Below are 18741 nucleotides of genomic sequence, written 5' to 3'. Positions count from 1 at the left end.
TGCTCAATGTTTGAATGCCAACCCTTTTTTGGTTGAGAGTTGAGGCAACGAAAATTTTCCTTGGTTTATTAATGGTCTCAATTGTTTCACACCATCTGAATACTTGGGAACTTCTAGTCCTTCAGGCCCCATGCCATTGTCCAAGGTGATTACTGGAGATGCTATGCATACTTGTTAATGAGGTTTCTGCAAGCATGGAGAAGGTCCAGGGTTATTTTTCACCTTTATGGTACTTTTTATGAGTTAAACATTTCAACATCATCTTTGAATGGTGACTCTTTTATCTTATAAATACAGCAGTAAGATATGTTTGCATGAAAGGTGTAAATATGATTTGTATTTCACTAAACAAGCACCACGAATGGCTATTCATTGATTTTGTGGTCAGTCCCTTATCATTTTTGTGGCAGTAAGACTGCAATGGAATTGGATTAGCCAGGCGTCACTTATGCCTGTTGCTATGGTCAATGCTTCTGAGTACTGTACTTACTGGAAGAGTTTTTTTTTTTTGTTGAAAGACCAGACCTGAAAGGGCTGAGCTGATGCTGAATCTCTTTCTCTGGCCAGATGGACTCGTGGCAGCGTGAGAGCTCCAGCCTTGGTAGTGTGCTGCTGGCTGCGGCACTCCCAACATGTGCTCCAGCCGTGGTAGCTGGTGAGGGCAATGGCAGTGGCAGAGCATATAAGGTTTCATTTTTTCATTGTGAGAGGCTTCTACAGTTATACATGGCCAGGGTACATATACTTTGATCGTCCTGCCCGTTTGATAACTGATACGCATGCCAATCAATCTGGTGCTAATCCTTGGAGGACATTTCTGAGCCAGGTGCAGTCTCGTAGAATCTTGTTTTGAACACTTGATACACCAGGTGTACAAAAGCGAAAATCTGAGAATGAGAAGACTTGAATGCGAAATCGCTAGTTGAACAAAATGAAATTTGAGCCAACGAATTATTAGAAACGTTTGGATGGTTCACGTTAAAAAAAAAGAAAATATTGCTTGAATAGAGTGGTGCTAAAATAAAATTTTGATACAGGAGGTACACCATAGAAAAATGAAATTTAAAATCACTGTTTCAAGATCCCAATAAGTAAAGCTTGTTGGAATCATAGAAATTTGATAGTAAAGGACTCAAATTATGTGAAATACAGGCCTTACAGAAAGAGCTAATAGGGGGATTTGGTGACACGAGTGGTGCTTTCTTTTCCTGTACTTTGGAATCCCAACATGCTCCCTTCAGTCGCCGGAGTCTCGACCTCCTCATTTGCTGCACTGCCGTCACAACTGCCGGTGCCATGAATCCTATCCAACCACATCCCCACATTGTCCGTCACATATCACTACTACTCTTCGACGTCTCTCCCCAAAAACCTCGATTCGGAGCCTTGCACTGTCGCTTCCTACCTCGTGGCCTCCTACGACCTCTCCCTTGTCGTCGCCGCCACCTCTGTGGCCTCTTACACGGTCAGCTTCAGCTCCACCACCAAGGCCGACGCAATCCTCGCCGTCCTCTGCCACCATGGCTTCTCTGACGCCCACATTTTCGAGGGCAAAATCTTCATAATGGCAAAAGAATCAAAGTGGCAATGTTTGGAATGACATTTTAACACATGTCAATATTTGAATGACAAATTTATGAAGCACACTCTTTAGAATGGCAAATATCCAATTTTCTCCCCTAACCACAGTGCCCCTCGCCCTTACCACCGACCATGAGTCTGCGGCCATTAGTGTTTACTACTGAGCTAAGTGGTAAACGTTCACTAGTTAGGGAAAAAAACTGATTTTTTTAGTTTTAATTTGAACATAGCAATTTTATAGAAATTTCCGAAAATTCGACAGAAGTCAGTAAAATTTCTTGAAAACCTAATACATTCCATGACACCAAACCAACATAGTTAGCAGATACTTCAAAAACAGATGCAAGAAAAATAAATATCTTTATTTCATCGAGTTCTAAATGACAAATCATCATTACAACAGGACCAAATAGCAAGTCAAAGCCAAGCACAGAAATTAGATGCGACACCCGCCCAAATTCTGCAGGAAAAAAATCACTGATGGGCAGTGGCAACTTTCCTACGTAGTGCCACTCCAGAAACCCAACATGATCCCCTCAGCCGGCGGCCGGCGGCTCGTCCTCCTCATCCGCCACGCCACCGCCGCCGCGGCTGCCGGTGACACAAAGCCTCTCCGACACCACTACCGCGCCACTCTCCCCTCACATCGCTATTATTCGATCGGGTCCCCTCACGAGAACCCTCGATTTGGAATCCTGCCACACCACCGTCTCCTACCTCTCGCCTCTTGCGGCCTCTCCCCTGCTAGGGCTTGTTTGTTTAGGTGAAATGTCGTCCTTGGGACTGTTCGGAAGCCAGTTCCCCTAAAAATTTAGGAGTGCATAGAACTGTTGTGTTCTGACCTGTGAATCTAAATTTCTTGCAAGAATGAGCGTGTGTAGCCATTTCTTCACTCTATGGAGCTTCTCGTCTCGTGGTCTTTTGAACTTTCCTGCCTCATCCTTGAATGCCGAAAAGGTTGGATAGCATCACTTGTTTTGATGCCACTCCACAGGTTTTTTCAAATGTCAGCTTTTCTATCAAACGCCTTATAGCGATGGTTCTGGTTCTCATTTAGGGTTCATGCTTATGGTATTGATTGCTGCAGCTCGCAGCTGAGTTTTTTTTCTTCAAAACTGCTGTTCTTTGTTTTCAGATCTTTTTACAGTTCTTGGGATGTAACGAGAGGTACAATGTTACTTTTGGTGCTTGTCATAAGAAATGAGGTACAAGTATATTGCCGAAGTTAGAATTTTGCGGTATCTTTGAGTACCTCACAAGGACGCTTTCTACTTCCAATGGGCAAAGCTTAACCTCTCCGCCCACACGCAGGTTCAAATTCTAGGACCAGCTCACTGATTGTAGCGCACGGGTACAAATATATAGGCCAGTCACACGCGTACCCTTCGATATCTGGTTTATAGAAACAGCACCAGAAGGAGGCAGGCGGTGTGGCCAGTGCGAGAGGGTCAGCACCGGCGGCAACATCATCACCGACGCGCTGGCGCTGCCCACCAAGCTCCGCCCCGCGCCGGGGCCGCTCGCCACCGCACCGGCGTTCCTGTTCACTTGCGGCAAGGAAGGAAGTTCGAAAATTCCAATGGTACAGAGGGAACTTGAATTTTTTTCAGTAGCATACAGGGAATTCGCCCCTCTATTTATCTCATAGCCAAATCCCCAGCCACCACATGCCTCACTGCTTAACCGCATCCATACAACTAGTTCATGTGCCCCCTCCCGCCTTCCCCCCACCCCACAACCCTCACCCGGCTTCGTTCCTTGACTCTGGTGAATTTCTCATTGTGCCCTTGCCCTCGTCCCATCCATCTTTCTTGTCTCCAACGGTTTCACGTCGGGTCCACCATCGTCAGATGCTGACACGCTAACTCATTTGAGTTTGACGCCCCACCCCAACCCGGACTACTATAGGGTTTCAAGTTTCAAGTTTCGACAGGTTTCAGAACTGCTAGCCAATTGGTTGTTTGGGTGAAACTTCGCCCCCCAGGAATAGTTTTCACGGTATTTTAGGAGGACATAGAAGCTCTCTATTGTGTCCTGATTTGGGAACAAAAAATTCAGTAAGCCTGTGTAGCCTTTCTTCACTCTATGCCACTTTCTCATTTTGTGATGCTTTGAACTTTCCGGGCTCATGCTTAAAAACATACATTTTTCCAAAAAAAACAAATGCTTGAAAACATATATGCTACCAACTGCAGCTCAGTCTTTTGAGCACTTCTATTCATCTCTAAGTTACTTTCCAGTTTCGAAAGAGTAGTGTTTAGCCTCTTCACAACCCAGGTTTGAGAAACACAAAATTTTTACTAGGTATATAAACGCATGGTTTATTAAAATCGTTTACTTATATTGATATTCATACCGGAGAATTAGGTGAAAAAATTACAAGATAAATAAGAGAATCAACGAATAGATGAGTATTAGCAGAAAGTATGAACGACCGAGATAGGTCGTAGGTGCGTAAAGACATACTAGTTACACTTTCCCAAGTTCGAGTCGTAAGACCGCTCATCGTGCTCAACTCCGTTACACGGAATTGGCCAGCAACCACGGCAGATTCTTCTCTCAGCGAGCTCAAGCTGTGCCGGCCGACTTGTCGGTGATCAGCCTATCTATCCGGAATCAACGCTGCTATCTCGACGTTGAACGTCGCTGTCTGGTAGCCTACACAGTCAGTAAACACAGAGTAGGCGAACAATTTATTCGGACAGCGACCACCAAAAACAAAGATCATCTTCTCTGGTGGCACACGGACATACAGATACAAATACAACCCAATCAATGTTCAGGTCGGACACACTGGCAAGTAGCCGCTATTGGCATTGCTTCTAGCCGAGGCGAAAGTTGCTGCAGGTCGTCTGCCGGAACAGCAGGGAGGAGCTGAACCCCAGCCGCGACGCCTCCAGGTCGAACTCCAGCAGGTTGTCCTCCATCATGTGCCCGCCGATCACCACCGACGTCCGTGGAGCTTCGCCGCCGTCCACCACTCCGAGGCAGAGCGCGCCGCCCTTGGTGGCGACCATCGAGTTCGCCCCGAACACCACCCACGATGCGGCCTCGCTCTGCAGCACCAGCTCGATGGTGGGCACGGCCGGGCCCACGCGCGTGCCCCCGACCTTGCTCCCGTCGTAGCACAGCTTGAACGGCGCCACGGGAGGCGCCCGCGGGATCATGGCCGTCTCGGCCGCGAACGCGTCGGTGACGGCCCTGTGGATGGAGGACTCAAGCACGGTGTAGGGTGCCACCGTGCTGAGCTTGGTCCCGCCCACGCCCTTCTTGTCGATGGCCAGCAGCGTCGCGTTCAGCGGCACGGCGCGGCCGTTCACCTTGATGCCCGTCACGCCGATGAAGTACTCGTCGGACTTGTCGCCCTTGGTGGACACGCCGGCGGTGCTCACCGGGTTGACGAGGAGCGGGGTGTAGATGAGCGAGTTGGACAGGTCCACCCCGGGCTGGAACACGTAGGGCGCGTCGCCGAAGATGACGACGCCCGCCGCGCCCCCCGGCGGCAGGCAGAGCGCGAACTTCCGGGAGAAACGGAACGTGGCGGCGAGCTGCGTCGGGAGCGCGAAGCGGGCGCGGCTGAGTGACGCCATCCCCGTGGCGCCGGCCGCGAGTCCCTGCGTAAGGAACGTGGTGCCGCAGGTGAACAGGAACGCCGGCGCCGTGGCGAGCGGGCCCGGCGCGGGGCGGAACGTGGTGGGCAGCGCCAGCACGTCGGTGATGATGTTGCCTCCCGTGCTGACCTGCGTGACCGTGTTCTCCGGGAACCCGCCGCAGGTGTCGTTGAGGCAGGACGGGCTCGGAGCGCCGGAGCAGCTGGTGGCGCAGGCGGCCGAGCGCGCGAGGCGGCACGGCTTGGAATCGCACGGCACGCGGCGGTAGGTCGAGGACACGTACCCGGCCTCACAGTCCACCCAGAGCGTGGCGCCCGCGAGGTTCAGCACCGCCTTCACCGGCACCAGCGGCGTGCGCTGCCGGAAGCCCGTCACGTACTGCTGCGTGGCGTCGTCCTTCCCCACCGGCAGCAGCACGGCGCTCGGGTTGCCGCTGGGCCCGGCCGCGTGGCAGGCGCACAGCAAACAGAGGAAGAAGAGAGCAGCCAGAGGAGGGAGGCGTGCCATGCTGGGAAGGACGCGATGGCGATGTGAAGTGCTAGCAGCGGCAAGCAATGCCTTTTATAGCCAGGTGGGGTGGGGAAGTGGCGCCGTGGCCGAGTGCGACGCCGAAATGGACCAGTCGTCGTGGTGCGTACCAGCATTATTTTATGTCTCCGGCTGAGGGAGAGAGCGAGTCGGCGGCAAGCGGGTAGTAGCTAAACCGCTGACACGTGAGATCTATACCCATTTGTCAATGAGTGTATAGTAGTCATGCAGTGTGTCAAACGATCTCCTTTCGCGCGTGTGTATGCATGTGATGCGTGATTTTGTTATGGGTGAGATCTAGGCGAAAGAATCTCGTCCCCAAACGCTTATCCTGACGCATCGACGTGGCGCCGGTTGTCGCCGCCTCTCACTTGGACTTTTCTAGGACAAGCTGCACGACCTGGTGCTGCTGACGGGTCGTTTTTTTGTTGTGGAGAATTGGAGTCGATCTGGGGTGCTTCTCGGCGAGCCAAAGCCGAATCATCAAACCATGGGATGAAGTCTAGTTTACGACGCTTCTGGACGCACCGCGTACGAGTAAAAAAGGGTGGCCTCTCAGCACGCTGGACACGCACCAGCTTTTGTGCACGCCGGCGCCTGCGGCGAGGGGTGGGGGGAGGCATGGGCGAGGCAGGGATTACGCGGAAAATTGGACCACGGTGGCACGCAGCTGCTGCTGCCGGTGGTGGTGGGCTCTGGCCTGCCGGGCAATCGGCGTCTCAGCATCTGGTTCGGGCCGGTCAGGTCAGCTAGCTGGTGAGCCGCGAACTGAATGAGTCTGCATCAGGCTGCGAACGACGCGGAGTGACTCGTCTTCGATGGTGCGGACTGCTGAGTAGCAATGCAGCTGCTCAACGGCGGAAGTGCTGAGCAGAAAGTACCGTACGGCTGGGCAGGCATTGCAGGCCGGCGCACCACGTCGGAACCTGGGCCGGGCCTAGTTTCGACGAGCCAGCGGATTCGCAGTTGAGAACTTGAGACTGGATAACCGTGTTTCAGTTGGATTGAATCGGCAAAGGCCCAAACTGAAACGGGACATCTTCGGTTCCGTCGCAACTTCTTTCCTTAACCTTGCTCTTCTTTTCAAAAAGAAGAAAACTTTGCTTTATTGAAAGTAATAAATTAGCTCACTACCGGTCCATGATATGCCGGGGAAAAGCTGTAAAATCAATCCCCCGGGGATAACGGATTTATCTGCCCTCGATCGAATCGAGTATGGACAAAGTAGATTAATAGAGAAGTCATAATCATAATCTCAAGTCTAACGGAGCTTGCTGCAACCTCATTCTCACTGTCGACTAATAGCAGCATTAGTTGGCAATTGCCTTCACTAACGAGCCCGACTCTGACTTTGAGAAACGGTTGATTTTTGCTTTCCCGGCCGGTTGAGTTGAGAAATCATTTTTAATTCTATAAGTCACACCTAAAGCAGCGAGTTGAGAAATCATTTTTAATTCTATGAGTCACACCTAAAGCAGCGTACATGTAACCAATTGCTCTTTGTATCAGACCATATGTAGGTGGCCAAGCACATCAAGCAATCAAATATTCATAACTTTCAACAAAGCTGCAATAGTGTGCCAACAATAGTGGTGTCCATGTTCGCATTGTAAGATGACTAGTGACATAAAATGAGCCACTTAACAAAGTTAAGATTGGCTTGAATTGCTCCAACCAACCCGAGCACTACTTGAGTTGAAGAAAACCATCAATATGTTAGTACCATGTGGTTCTAGGGCCCACATATTAGCCTCACTTGATAGTATTTTTTAGTTTATGCATCTTTGTTGGACTAGAACAAAGTTGATTTTTTCTAAGAATAGTGATATCGAACGAGTTTGATGGCCACCGATGCATTTTACTCAACAACCCTGCATAGCAAATTACCATGAATTTACAAGAGAAACACTCGTAAACATATCCGAGGATAAAAAAAAACATATTGTAACCCAGATCAGCTAAACTGCCACATGGTAATGAAGAAGACAATGCGGTTATGGTGGCCTCAAATCCAATCACTTGAAAAGCAGAAAAGCTACATCAAGAGCGCGAGGAAGGGCTATAAGTCCAAACGCAGCTTCTATTGTCACGGCCACAACATATCCACGCTCTAAATTGCATCGTAAGTTAAAATTTTCACGGCCTTCGGGTGCCTTTTCTTTATCTGTCCATAGTTGACTAAAGTGATTATTAAATCATAACCAACATTTTCTATGTGCACGATCTTAAGCCCATCTCCAGTTAAAAAAAAAGCGACTTATGGAGTGAGATGGTAGCACATAAGTCAACTCATACTCACTGTAGAGCAGCCAAACCATGCGTTATCAGAAGGTTCAAACCTAATCTTTAGCTCAATGCATGAATATTAAAATAATATTTGTATATAGGAAAGAGTAACAGAAATTTTCATATCAAAACGTGAGTATTTCGGACTAACAAGAGGAATTTTTTTTATTGGCTATGGATCCCACACAATGGTTTGACACGATTTGAAAGTGAAAAGACAAATGGAACACATAGTAATTAATTTTTTTTTCGTGATGGTTCGAGCATCTTCAAAAGAGTCCATTTTGTCCCCGGCCCATCTAATTGCTCGGCAAAAACTTTGCCAAATTTTAAAAAGAAAAAAAAATAAAAGTCTCGAGAATTCAGATCGCCGTGGGATTCTTCCGCACACAAGAGTCACAAGAGGTTGAGGACGAGCCGCCGAGCAGAGCGGACCGCAGCGGAACAGCAGCGGCGAGAAGACCCTCGCATCCGTCGCGGCCGCCGCCCACCACTGGTAGCCGCTGCCGATCGGATCCCGTCGAGCCGAGCCGGCAAGCCCTCCCCAAACCCCCCACCTGCACCCCCCTCTCCGATCCACATCGAGACCCGATCTGAGTCCCGGCGGCCCGCAGGTCTCCCCGATCCGGGCGGCCGCGGCTGCGGCATGGCGCGGTTCGAGGTGAACGGAAAGTCGGTGCAGGGCGTAGACCTGCTGCGGCGGCGGTACTGGCCGTCGCGCCTCGACTTCTGGCCCTTCCTCGCGCTCTACGTGCTCTGGCTGCTGCTCGCCGTCCCGGCGCTTGACTTCACCGACTCCCTCATCATCCTCGCCGCGCTCTCTGCCGCACACATCCTCGCCTTCCTCTTCACCGCCTGGTCCGTGGACTTCCGGGCGTTCGTCGGGTACTCTAAGGCGAGTCGCCTCTCTACTCTCAACCCATCTAGTCAGCATTGTTTGGGCGGTTTAGTTTTTAGGGCTGAACGCTTGAGCTTGGCGTCCGTGCAGGTCAAGGTTATCCATGCGTCGAATGCGTGCAAGGTGACTCCCGCGAAGTTCTCCGGTTCAAAGGAGATTGTGCCCCTGCATATACAGAGAACTGTGAGTTCTACATCATTCTTCTGAGAGCTGGTGGTGGCTGTAAATTTTTGGTTACCAGCTGTGTTGTTTGGGTCTGTTCAGGTGGCCTCGTCTTCGGCTGCAGGTGAGACAGAGGAGATTTACTTTGATTTCCGGAAGCAGAGGTTCATCTACTCGGCGGAGAAAGATAACTTTTTAAAACTCCGGTACCCAACGAAGGAGTTGTTGGGACATTATACCAAGGCCACCGGTTATGGAACTGAGGCCAAGATTAATACCGCTGTGGATAAGTGGGGTAGAAACATGTAAGCTACAGCTTTGCCCCCTATTTTGTACTGGGCTTTAAGTAGTTGAGCTAGAGAACTTTTAATCGATCGCTTGGATGTAAGTATGTTTGCGAATGACATAATAGATAATGGCATAGATCAACACTAGAAACACAATTGTAGTTTTAAAGTGTAAGGCTGAACTTAATTGTAGGTAAATGGCTTAAACAATGTGCAATTGCCAATTGGAGATAAAACTTGCTCCATCCAGTGTCAAATTCTGAAGGAAATTCCAACTCAACTTACGAGGAATCCATCATGAGATTAGAGGAATATTGCTGATCTGCAACGTACATTCATGTCACATATTATCCAAAGTAAACTCGCATACATTAACAGATAAACCAATTGCGTGCTAGCGTCAAAAAAGTACCTGACGGGATTAGAGCATACATATATATGCTTACATAACTTGTTGCTATATTGAATTCCACAAATAATTGTGTTTGTGGACATGCTTGCAGTCAAAATGTTGGAACTTTTGGCTATCAATGTTATAAGTACTTAGATTGGAGTCTTAAAAATTATGTGTAGAATTGTCTCAAGTACATTCATAGTATTATAATCTTATTGGGTTTTGTATATGTATTGCATTATATTTTAGCGGTCAATGCATTTTGGAGACCATGCCACTGTCCAAAACGAGATGTATTTGTGACCGGAGGGAGTATATGGCAATATCTGCAACCTGTAACTGTTTTCAGTGCAAATTATGAGTATGAAATGCAAAAGAGTAAATGCTGCAGGTTTGATCTTTCAGTGGAATTAAAGTAAGTGCATATTTGGTGTGCCGGGAAGTTTAACTATGGAAACTGGACGCGGATGGCTCCAATTCTATTTGTCTCAAATAACCAAGACACTGCTGAAATTTGCATCAAAATGAACATACTAGATTTGAAATACAGAAGCTTTCATCATGCATGCATCTGTTTAGCAACAATGGCTGACAATATATTGTTTCCTCTCTAGATTTGAGTATCCACAGCCCACATTTCAGAAATTAATGAAGGAGCAATGCATGGAGCCATTTTTTGTTTTCCAGGTTACTTTCTTTTATTTCTGTACCTGTTATTCTGCCCACTTATATATCTTTGATGACATTGAGCTCTTTATTTACAGGTTTTTTGCGTTGGTCTTTGGTGCCTGGATGATTTTTGGTACTACAGTTTGTTTACTCTTTTCATGCTTTTCCTGTTTGAGTCTACTATGGCAAAGAATAGATTGAAGACATTGACTGAGCTACGGCGTGTGAAAGTTGATAATCAGATTGTGTTGACCTATAGATGTGGAAAGTAAGGCTTCTTCACTTGATTGAGTTGTTATCTGCTTCAGTACTTAATTATCAGTTATTTATTCAGATGGGTTAAAATCTCTGGAACGGAACTACTGCCTGGAGATATTGTGTCAATAGGCCGCTCAGCTAGTGGTGAAGATAGATCTGTACCAGCAGATATGCTATTGTTAGCTGGATCTGCGATAGCAAACGAAGCTATTCTTACAGGAGAATCTACTCCCCAGTGGAAGGTTTTCTTTTGTTTTCCCTCTGATTGAATTAATTCGAAAATCTCATTTTGTTTGGGACAATTGTACTTTCACTTGTACCTTTCTAAATTCATTCTGGAGGCCGTTCTAGTTTGCCATTTGGAAATGAACTGTCCTTTGCTGGACTAATATGTTGTGCCATTCTAGATTTGCAATTTTGTTGAAATCCATTACTTCAGTTGACACGCATGCTTGTATATCAAACCGAAAATTTATGTTTTACATGTTACTATAAAAAATTGGAACAAAGTTACCAGGAAGTATCTGTTTCACAGATATAGGTATGGTGGATTTGGCAGTAAACTTTAAGGAAAGTATTGCTTAACAAATATAGTAGGCATGTTATCAAGGTATTAGTGACTAAGCAGCATTTATTTTGGATGCATTTCCTGCCCTACTTAGGAGTAGACAATATGGCTTGTGACAGAACTACCGCAATGGCTGGGGTTTCATCAGAACGTCTCAAATGAGTATTTTTTTGGTGGAACTAAGCTTGTTCAATTCTTTTCCCTACATATAAGGAATACTCCAGTCCTTCTGACCAGAAATGAATGAAATTAACAGTATGCTTCAAATATGCCTTAGGTTTTGTGTTAAGCCAAAACTGTATCATCCATATGATGCAGTTTCCCTGCTCCTATTCATGTGCCATAATTGTCAGAGTGTTTTATTCTTTCAATTCCGGCTCTGACAGATCATCTACTGATAGGTCTCAATTGCTGGCCGTGGTCCTGAGGAAATGCTATCTGTAAAGAGGGATAAAAATCATATCCTTTTTGGTGGCACTAAGATATTGCAACACACTGCGGATAAGGTAGATACATCTATTATGCCAGCTAGCTGTGCTTAACAGAGTTCTACTTTTGCTGACATGTTTACTTTTATACAGTCTATAAATCTTCGAGCACCTGATGGTGGTTGCGTAGCTTTTGTATTGAGGACTGGATTTGAGACTAGCCAAGGGAAATTGATGAGGACTATCTTATTTTCAACTGAGAGGGTAACATGTTTTTCTTCGGTTAAGAAAGTAAATTGTTCTAAGGCATGCAGATGTGACGCTCACATTTTAATGATATAACAGGTTACTGCAAATAACAAGGAAAGCGGACTGTTTATACTCTTTTTGCTCTTCTTTGCAATAATTGCGTCCGGTTACGTACTTATGAAGGTGACACCAGAAAACTATTATCTATAGAGTGAATTATTGTTTTTTGATTCTATCCTACTCTGTAGTTCATTACCTCTTCTTTTCTTTTATTGAAGTGTTGTTCTATCCGTGTCTAGGGACTGGAGGACCCAACAAGGAGCAGATATAAGCTTATATTGAGTTGTTCATTGATTATTACTTCTGTGATACCCCCTGAACTGCCAATGGAGCTCTCCATAGCAGTCAACACATCTTTAATTGCATTAGCTCGGCGCGGTATTTTCTGCACAGAACCATTTAGGATACCATTTGCTGGGAAGGTTAGTATGAAAACCTTACTGACTCTCTGTTTCTTATTTTTTTACAAGCTTTTAAGACATTTCTTCATTCAGGTTGACATATGCTGCTTTGACAAGACTGGGACACTTACATCAGATGATATGGTAAATATGTGCTTATTTATTTCCTTTTTAAGTCAATTGGTGGTTTGAAAACTGACAAAACACTTGTTTCAGGAATTCCAAGGTGTTGTTACTTTGGAAGGGGACGAAGAGTTAATATCTGATGCAAATAAAGTGCCCCTCCGGACTCAAGAAGTGCTGTCCAGTTGCCATGCATTGGTATTTGTCGATAACAAACTGGTATGTTGTGCTCAATAAGCTTATAATTGACTGTTTACGTGAAGGTGTGAAGCATAACCCTGTGAAGGTTATTTATTCCTTTTTGGTTTATGGTATCTTTCATCTTATTAAAGGTTGGTGATCCCCTCGAAAAAGCTGCTATAAAGGGCATAGACTGGATCTACACGTCTGATGAGAAGGCCATGTGTAAAAAGTAAGCTGCCATATGCATCAACCTGCATAAATATGTGAGCAATGAGCTTATGGTTGAGTGAACCTTATCAAATCATAACAATCGATGTCAATGTCATCACCAGGAAAGATTATCTTGGGTGGTTATTACCGGTTTCCTTGCTCCACTGCTGTTGATGTTTTCTTCATTGCAGGCCTGGTGGTCAACCTGTACAGATTGTGCACCGGTACCATTTTGCTTCTCACTTGAAGAGAATGTCTGTTATCGTCCGTATCCAGGAGAAATTTTATGCTTTCATTAAGGTAAAAATTCTGAGAGATCAAATCAAATTATCCGTCTCATGGTTTTTACACAACTCGTTACTTGTTAATATATGGTTGCTACTTGGGATGGTTCAGAAACTGTCTTTTGGCCTTGGTTGTAGACGTGTTGCTCTCAAAGGAATAACCACCTGTGTCTTAAATAATTACTTCTCTTTAGAGTTCAAAGCTGAGTTCACCTTGGCTATCCATTGGGCGAACCCGCGAAGCAGTCTTTTTAAGTTCATATTACTTATATATTTTTCTTCTTTTGCTTGTATATAAACTCTATTTTATTTAATGAAAATCACCATTGGACCTCCCCTCCTGTTTCGGTTAGAAAAGGAAATCATTCTTCTCTAAAATTTATCCAAAAAAATATTAAGCCTTGAAAAAATATATAAAAAACCTAGGGACCTGAATGAACTAATGATACTATCAATCTTCCATAGAGAACTATAGTTGTCTCAGCACCCTGCATGCTTTAGAATGGCCTTTATTCAGTAGTTTTGAGCAGTATCTTTCTTTCTATCACAGTTAACAGGGAAAATATTGTAGCAGGAAAAAAATGTAAAATCATAATATCTACTGAGTTTCATAGTTCAGATAACAATCATGATAACAATTAATTTTATCTACTTATTGTCATAGCCCATCAGAACTGGTCAGTCAAAATCGTTAATGTGGTTGAGAGTGCTGTGAGATTACTTTCATTTACTTTTTTGCTTTTCCCATCTCTTGTTTTGTTTTATCTTCTTTTTGTAGATAACTATGTGTCTTTAACTTTGTGATCTTCAGGGTGCACCAGAGACCATCCAAGAGAGATTAGTTGATTTACCTGCTGCATATGTGGAGACATACAAGAAATACACGCGGCAGGGCTCTCGGGTCTTGGCTCTTGCATACAAATTGCTTCCAGAGATCCCTGTAAGTTCCTATTTGATATGTATAATATCATTAGCAAGCCATTCCCTTCTATTTCATTGTTCTTTGTTAGTGTACTTCCATAAATTTCCTGAGCCAGAACCAAAACTTTTTTTTTATTAACGAGTAAGGCTTGTTTTATCTGACGCGAAGACTGTCAAAATTTCAACTTTTCCAGCATTGTGGTGTTTTGATAATCCAATGATACTCCACATGCATGCAGCTTGTGGTGAGATCCAATGAAATCGGTATAAGTAATTTGAATATTTTCTTTTTTAATTAAAGGCTGTCAAAATTCCAACTTTTCCAGCATTGTGGTGTTTTGATAATCCAATGATACTCCACATGCATGCAGCTTGTGGTGAGATCCAATGAAATCGGTATAAGTAATTTGAATCTTTTCTTTTTTAATTAAATCCGATACGGGCTAGTTGAAACTATAGCTGTTAAAAGAATCAGGTAGATATTTCCAATACATCAGTATCCGATTTCAAAATTGACCTATGTCATTTGATATGTTTCAATTTGTGTACATGACATTTTTTTGTCAAATTGAGGTAATTTTATCTAGAAAGGTCAATCGTGGACTGCAAGGCAATTGTAGGATTAGTGTGTAACACTGGTTTGGATAATCCTAGGGTCACAATAAATCAGGTAGACATTTCCAATGGTTTTTGATTCACTGCCTTGGGATCCAGCAGATAGAATCACAGAGTAACTGCTTAGATATTACATGAAATAACTTTCAAATAGCGTTTATGTGCCTACATGTAACTTATTAACCTTGGTACTTTATGGCTATCTGCATCTGTTTATATTTTTTTGTTTGTTTTTCCGTGTAAAATTTATCTGGTTAGAGTTGTTTGACCTCTTGGCATTTGAATAACAGGTCAGTGAAGCTAGAAGTCTGGAAAGGGATCAAGTGGAGAGCGACCTAACATTTGCTGGTTTTGCGGTATTAACCCTTCCTCTTCTGCATTCAAGTTTTCTTTCCAATTCTCTTTAGTTACTAAAGTTGGTCGACATGTTTTTCTTTTGGTTGTGGGGTTTTGTGGACTCAGGTATTCAATTGTCCTATAAGGAACGACTCTGGTACTGTCTTACGCGAACTGGGACAGTCTTCCCATGACTTGGTATATCCTCCTATTTATCTTGGATCCATTTATTGGTAACAAAGTTTGCTGTATTGGAAACTTGTTTTTGCACCAGTAATGTGACACACACACACACACACACACAAGTACCTCTATACCGGCCAGTATGTTGCCTAAGGCTTGCACACATATTTTGTTTATTAGTAACAGAAACCTGTGAAGAATTAAAATGGATAATTTCTGTTTTATTTGATTAATGTGCTTACTGGCTCCCTGATGTATTAGGTTATGATCACTGGAGACCAAGCTTTGACTGCCTGCCATGTTGCTAGCCAAGTACATATCTCTTCCAAACCTGTTTTAATTTTGACACGAATGAAGACTGGTGGTTTTGAGTGGGTTTCGCCAGATGAAACTGATAGAGCTCCGTACAGGTAAATTGTCTATATGCAATGTTTAACTTCATGGTAGAATGCTTGCATATGTACTGATCTTTTTGTAACTTGGAACTTTTACCGCTCTTTCTTACAAATTGTGAAATTTCCGTACTTTTTGGAAAGATTCTTGCTTTGCACAATCTTTATTCCGTTCCAGTGAGAAAAAGTACTCTCCTCTCTTTGCAATAAATGATATGTTGCTTGTTTTATCATCTGATCTATGGTACAAGCATTGTGGTCAGCAGACAAATTCCAAAAATTGTAGAAAAATGATAATTGTGTCTAATAAAACGATAGTTATTCCAATTGTTTCCTCAAATTACAAATAAATAGGGAATTTTCTCTTGTTATATCTCAGGCATATTGTTGATATACTAAGTATATTGTTTAACATCCTTCTGGCGTTGTAACTACATACAGCTTGTGTCTTTTTTTATGTCCTGTCTAATGTCTTGTATGTTGTTTTGTAGTGCTGAGGTGGTTGCTGTGTTATCAGAATCACATGATCTTTGTATTAATGGCGACTGCTTCGAAATGCTACAAAGGACTGATGCTGTTCTCCAAGTCATTCCTTATGTGAAGGCATGTGTGAACAGATTGCATCCCCTCTACAAAATATGAAGGCCTTCATTTGCATGCTTAACGGTTCCTATAATTGCCATTCTTTTAGGTTTTTGCACGTGTTGCTCCGGAACAGAAAGAACTTGTACTGACTACATTCAAAAGTGTCGGGAGGGTGACAATAATGTGTGGAGATGGAACCAATGATGTTGGTGCACTGAAGCAGGTGAGTACCTGGCTTGAATTCTTCTTAGTTTTGCTCAATTACATGGAACTAGTCAAATTTCTACGACTTGATTCCACATGGTACAATATATGATAGTTTTTACCCATGCCAATTATTGCTTTGATCCCAACATTTTTAGTGACATTGATCTTGTAGAGACTTTTTACTACTGTTTTTTCTTCTTTCTTTTTTTGGTTGAGAGGGCATCATGGTAATACATAGCTTATGTTAGAAGGATGGTACATATTGAAGAAGTTTGAACCAGTAACATTTATGTGATAATGGTTCAGTGGCAGAGGTCCATGCTACTGAAGACCTATGTTAGGCAAGTTGACCTATATTGGCCTGGCGTTTGGTTCTTTTTGTATCATTATTCTGATGCCTATTTGATAAGTGGTAATCTTAATGCAGTAATAGTGAGCCACTTGAAGGTTAATTTTTAATTTCTGAAACTGTGGCTACTATATCTTCTACGTGTTTATTGTTAGGTCTCTTTTTGACTACTGATGCGTTAACTTTTTTTAATTGAAATATAACACTCATGTTATCCACCTTGTGAATTTTGATGGAAAATTTATTAATTTAATGTTATTCATCTCATGATCTCGAAATTTTCAGGCACATGTTGGCATAGCTCTTTTGAATGCTGAACCTGTTCAGAAAGCCGACTCAAAATCCCAGCCTCAGTCATCCAAAGCTGAAAATAAATCAGGGAAGTTGAAAAAACAGAAACTTGCTAATGAAGCATCATCGCAACTGACTCCGCCAGCTAACACTGCTAGAGCATCCAGCAGCCGCCCCTTGACTGCTGCTGAGAGGCAGCGAGAAAAGCTGCAGAAGATGTTGGATGAAATGAATGACGAAAGTGATGGTCGTTCGACACCGATTGTTAAGCTCGGGGATGCTTCTATGGCTTCACCTTTCACGGCAAAGCATGCCTCTGTTGCCCCCACTCTTGACATCATCCGCCAGGGGAGGAGCACCCTAGTCACCACACTTCAAATGTTCAAGATTCTTGGACTCAACTGCCTTGCAACAGCATACGTTCTCAGTGTCATGTACTTGGATGGTGTCAAACTGGGCGATGTTCAGGCTACAATCAGTGGTGTCTTCACTGCAGCCTTTTTTCTCTTCATCTCCCATGCCCGTCCACTCCAAACACTGTCGGCAGAGCGGCCTCATCCTAACATATTCTGTGCATATGTTTTGCTATCCATTCTTGGCCAGTTTGCCATGCACTTGTTCTTTCTGATCACGGCCGTCAACGAAGCATCCAAGTATATGCCAGAGGAATGCATTGAGCCTGACTCAGATTTCCATCCAAACCTTGTCAACACAGTTTCATACATGGTTAACATGATGATCCAAGTGGCAACCTTTGCTGTAAACTACATGGGTCACCCATTTAATCAGAGCATATCAGAGAACAAGCCCTTCAAGTATGCTTTGTATGGAGCGGTTGCTTTCTTCACAGTGATCACATCGGATATGTTCAGGGATCTGAATGACTACATGAAGCTTGAACCCTTGCCAGAAGGAATGAGGGGCAAACTGATGCTGTGGGCAATCCTTATGTTTTGTGGTTGTTATGGATGGGAGCGGCTTCTGCGATGGGCGTTCCCAGGGAAGATGCCAGCATGGGAGAAGCGTCAGAAACAGGCAGTTGCAAACCTGGAGAAAAAGCATGACTAGAATCCTGTCTTGCTTTTTTTTTATTCTCTTCACAATTCATTCTTTACTGTTAACTGGCCATTTCCTACCTCACTAGTCAATTGATCATGTTTTGGCATAGTTGCAATCTAATCTCAAGTCTAGGGGAATTTTGTGAGACTGTAGGCCTTAATGATAGGAAGATACAGGGTCAGTACTTCACATACTTGTCGGTACGGAGGGTAAACAATTTCAGTTACAATATGTATGCTAATGATGACATGAATGTTGATTGATGTACAATGGAAAATACAGATAAGCTATGTTAGGTTTTTACTGTTAAGAGCACTGATTTATTTATTTTGGGCCAATAGCTTTAATTGTATTAAGGAGCAAGATTACAACCGTGCTGAACGCACGTCATAATTATGGCACCTGGTGTTAAGAGCACTGATATTACTGACCTTTTTTAGGTACAGCGCAATATCGATTATTGAAAACTTGTGTGCGAGATTTCCTTCATGGGCACAAGAATTTTTGGGTTGTGGCAGTGAAGATCCGTTTGAGAGCAAGTGTCAGCGCTGACGTTTCAGTGGACTGTTTGATTTGGTGCGGTGGGAACTCGCTGTGCGGCACCGTGAGTCGTCAACCCGGCA

The 18741-nt window shown here is 44.1% G+C and overlaps 2 protein-coding genes across 3 annotated transcripts; one reads left to right on the top strand and one right to left on the bottom strand.

Moving 5' to 3' along the window:
* Positions 1-4264: 4264 nt before the first annotated feature.
* On the bottom strand, positions 4265-5735 carry LOC133884228 (probable aspartic proteinase GIP2). Its single transcript, XM_062323577.1, has one exon. The coding sequence runs from the start codon at positions 5697-5699 to the stop codon at positions 4404-4406; it is 1296 nt and encodes a 431-aa protein (XP_062179561.1). The 5' UTR covers positions 5700-5735; the 3' UTR covers positions 4265-4403.
* Positions 5736-8349: 2614 nt separating this feature from the next.
* LOC133883972 (probable manganese-transporting ATPase PDR2) lies at positions 8350-18445 on the top strand. 2 transcript variants are annotated; one of them, XM_062323385.1, is made up of 21 exons: positions 8352-8901; positions 8995-9087; positions 9169-9371; positions 10362-10434; positions 10512-10684; positions 10751-10916; positions 11644-11748; positions 11824-11934; positions 12016-12102; positions 12219-12401; positions 12474-12524; positions 12597-12722; positions 12836-12915; positions 13088-13196; positions 13992-14120; positions 15007-15072; positions 15179-15250; positions 15497-15645; positions 16119-16230; positions 16319-16435; positions 17054-18445. In XM_062323385.1, the coding sequence occupies exons 1-21, from the start codon at positions 8653-8655 to the stop codon at positions 18125-18127; spliced, it is 3528 nt and encodes a 1175-aa protein (XP_062179369.1). In that variant the 5' UTR covers positions 8352-8652; the 3' UTR covers positions 18128-18445. The 2 variants fall into 2 exon arrangements, with proteins under 2 accessions (XP_062179368.1, XP_062179369.1); XM_062323384.1 differs by having other exon boundaries at positions 8350-9087.
* Positions 18446-18741: the final 296 nt, after the last annotated feature.

Source organism: Phragmites australis, chromosome 11, assembly GCF_958298935.1.
Source record: "Phragmites australis chromosome 11, lpPhrAust1.1, whole genome shotgun sequence".
Lineage (NCBI taxonomy): Eukaryota > Viridiplantae > Streptophyta > Magnoliopsida > Poales > Poaceae > Phragmites > Phragmites australis.
Note: the sequence above shows the minus strand (reverse complement) of the source record. Positions and strands in the feature narration are given on the sequence as shown.

Excerpts from the sequence above, each read along its gene's own strand:
- LOC133884228 (XM_062323577.1), bottom strand. The coding sequence starts at position 5,699 with ATGGCACGCCTCCCTCCTCTGGCTGCTCTCTTCTTCCTCTGTTTGCTG.
- LOC133883972 (XM_062323384.1), top strand. The coding sequence starts at position 8,653 with ATGGCGCGGTTCGAGGTGAACGGAAAGTCGGTGCAGGGCGTAGACCTG. Across the intron at positions 9,088-9,168 it reads CCCTGCATATACAGAGAACT|GTGGCCTCGTCTTCGGCTGC; the intron begins GTGAGTTCTACA and ends GGGTCTGTTCAG. Across the intron at positions 11,749-11,823 it reads TGCAACACACTGCGGATAAG|TCTATAAATCTTCGAGCACC; the intron begins GTAGATACATCT and ends ACTTTTATACAG.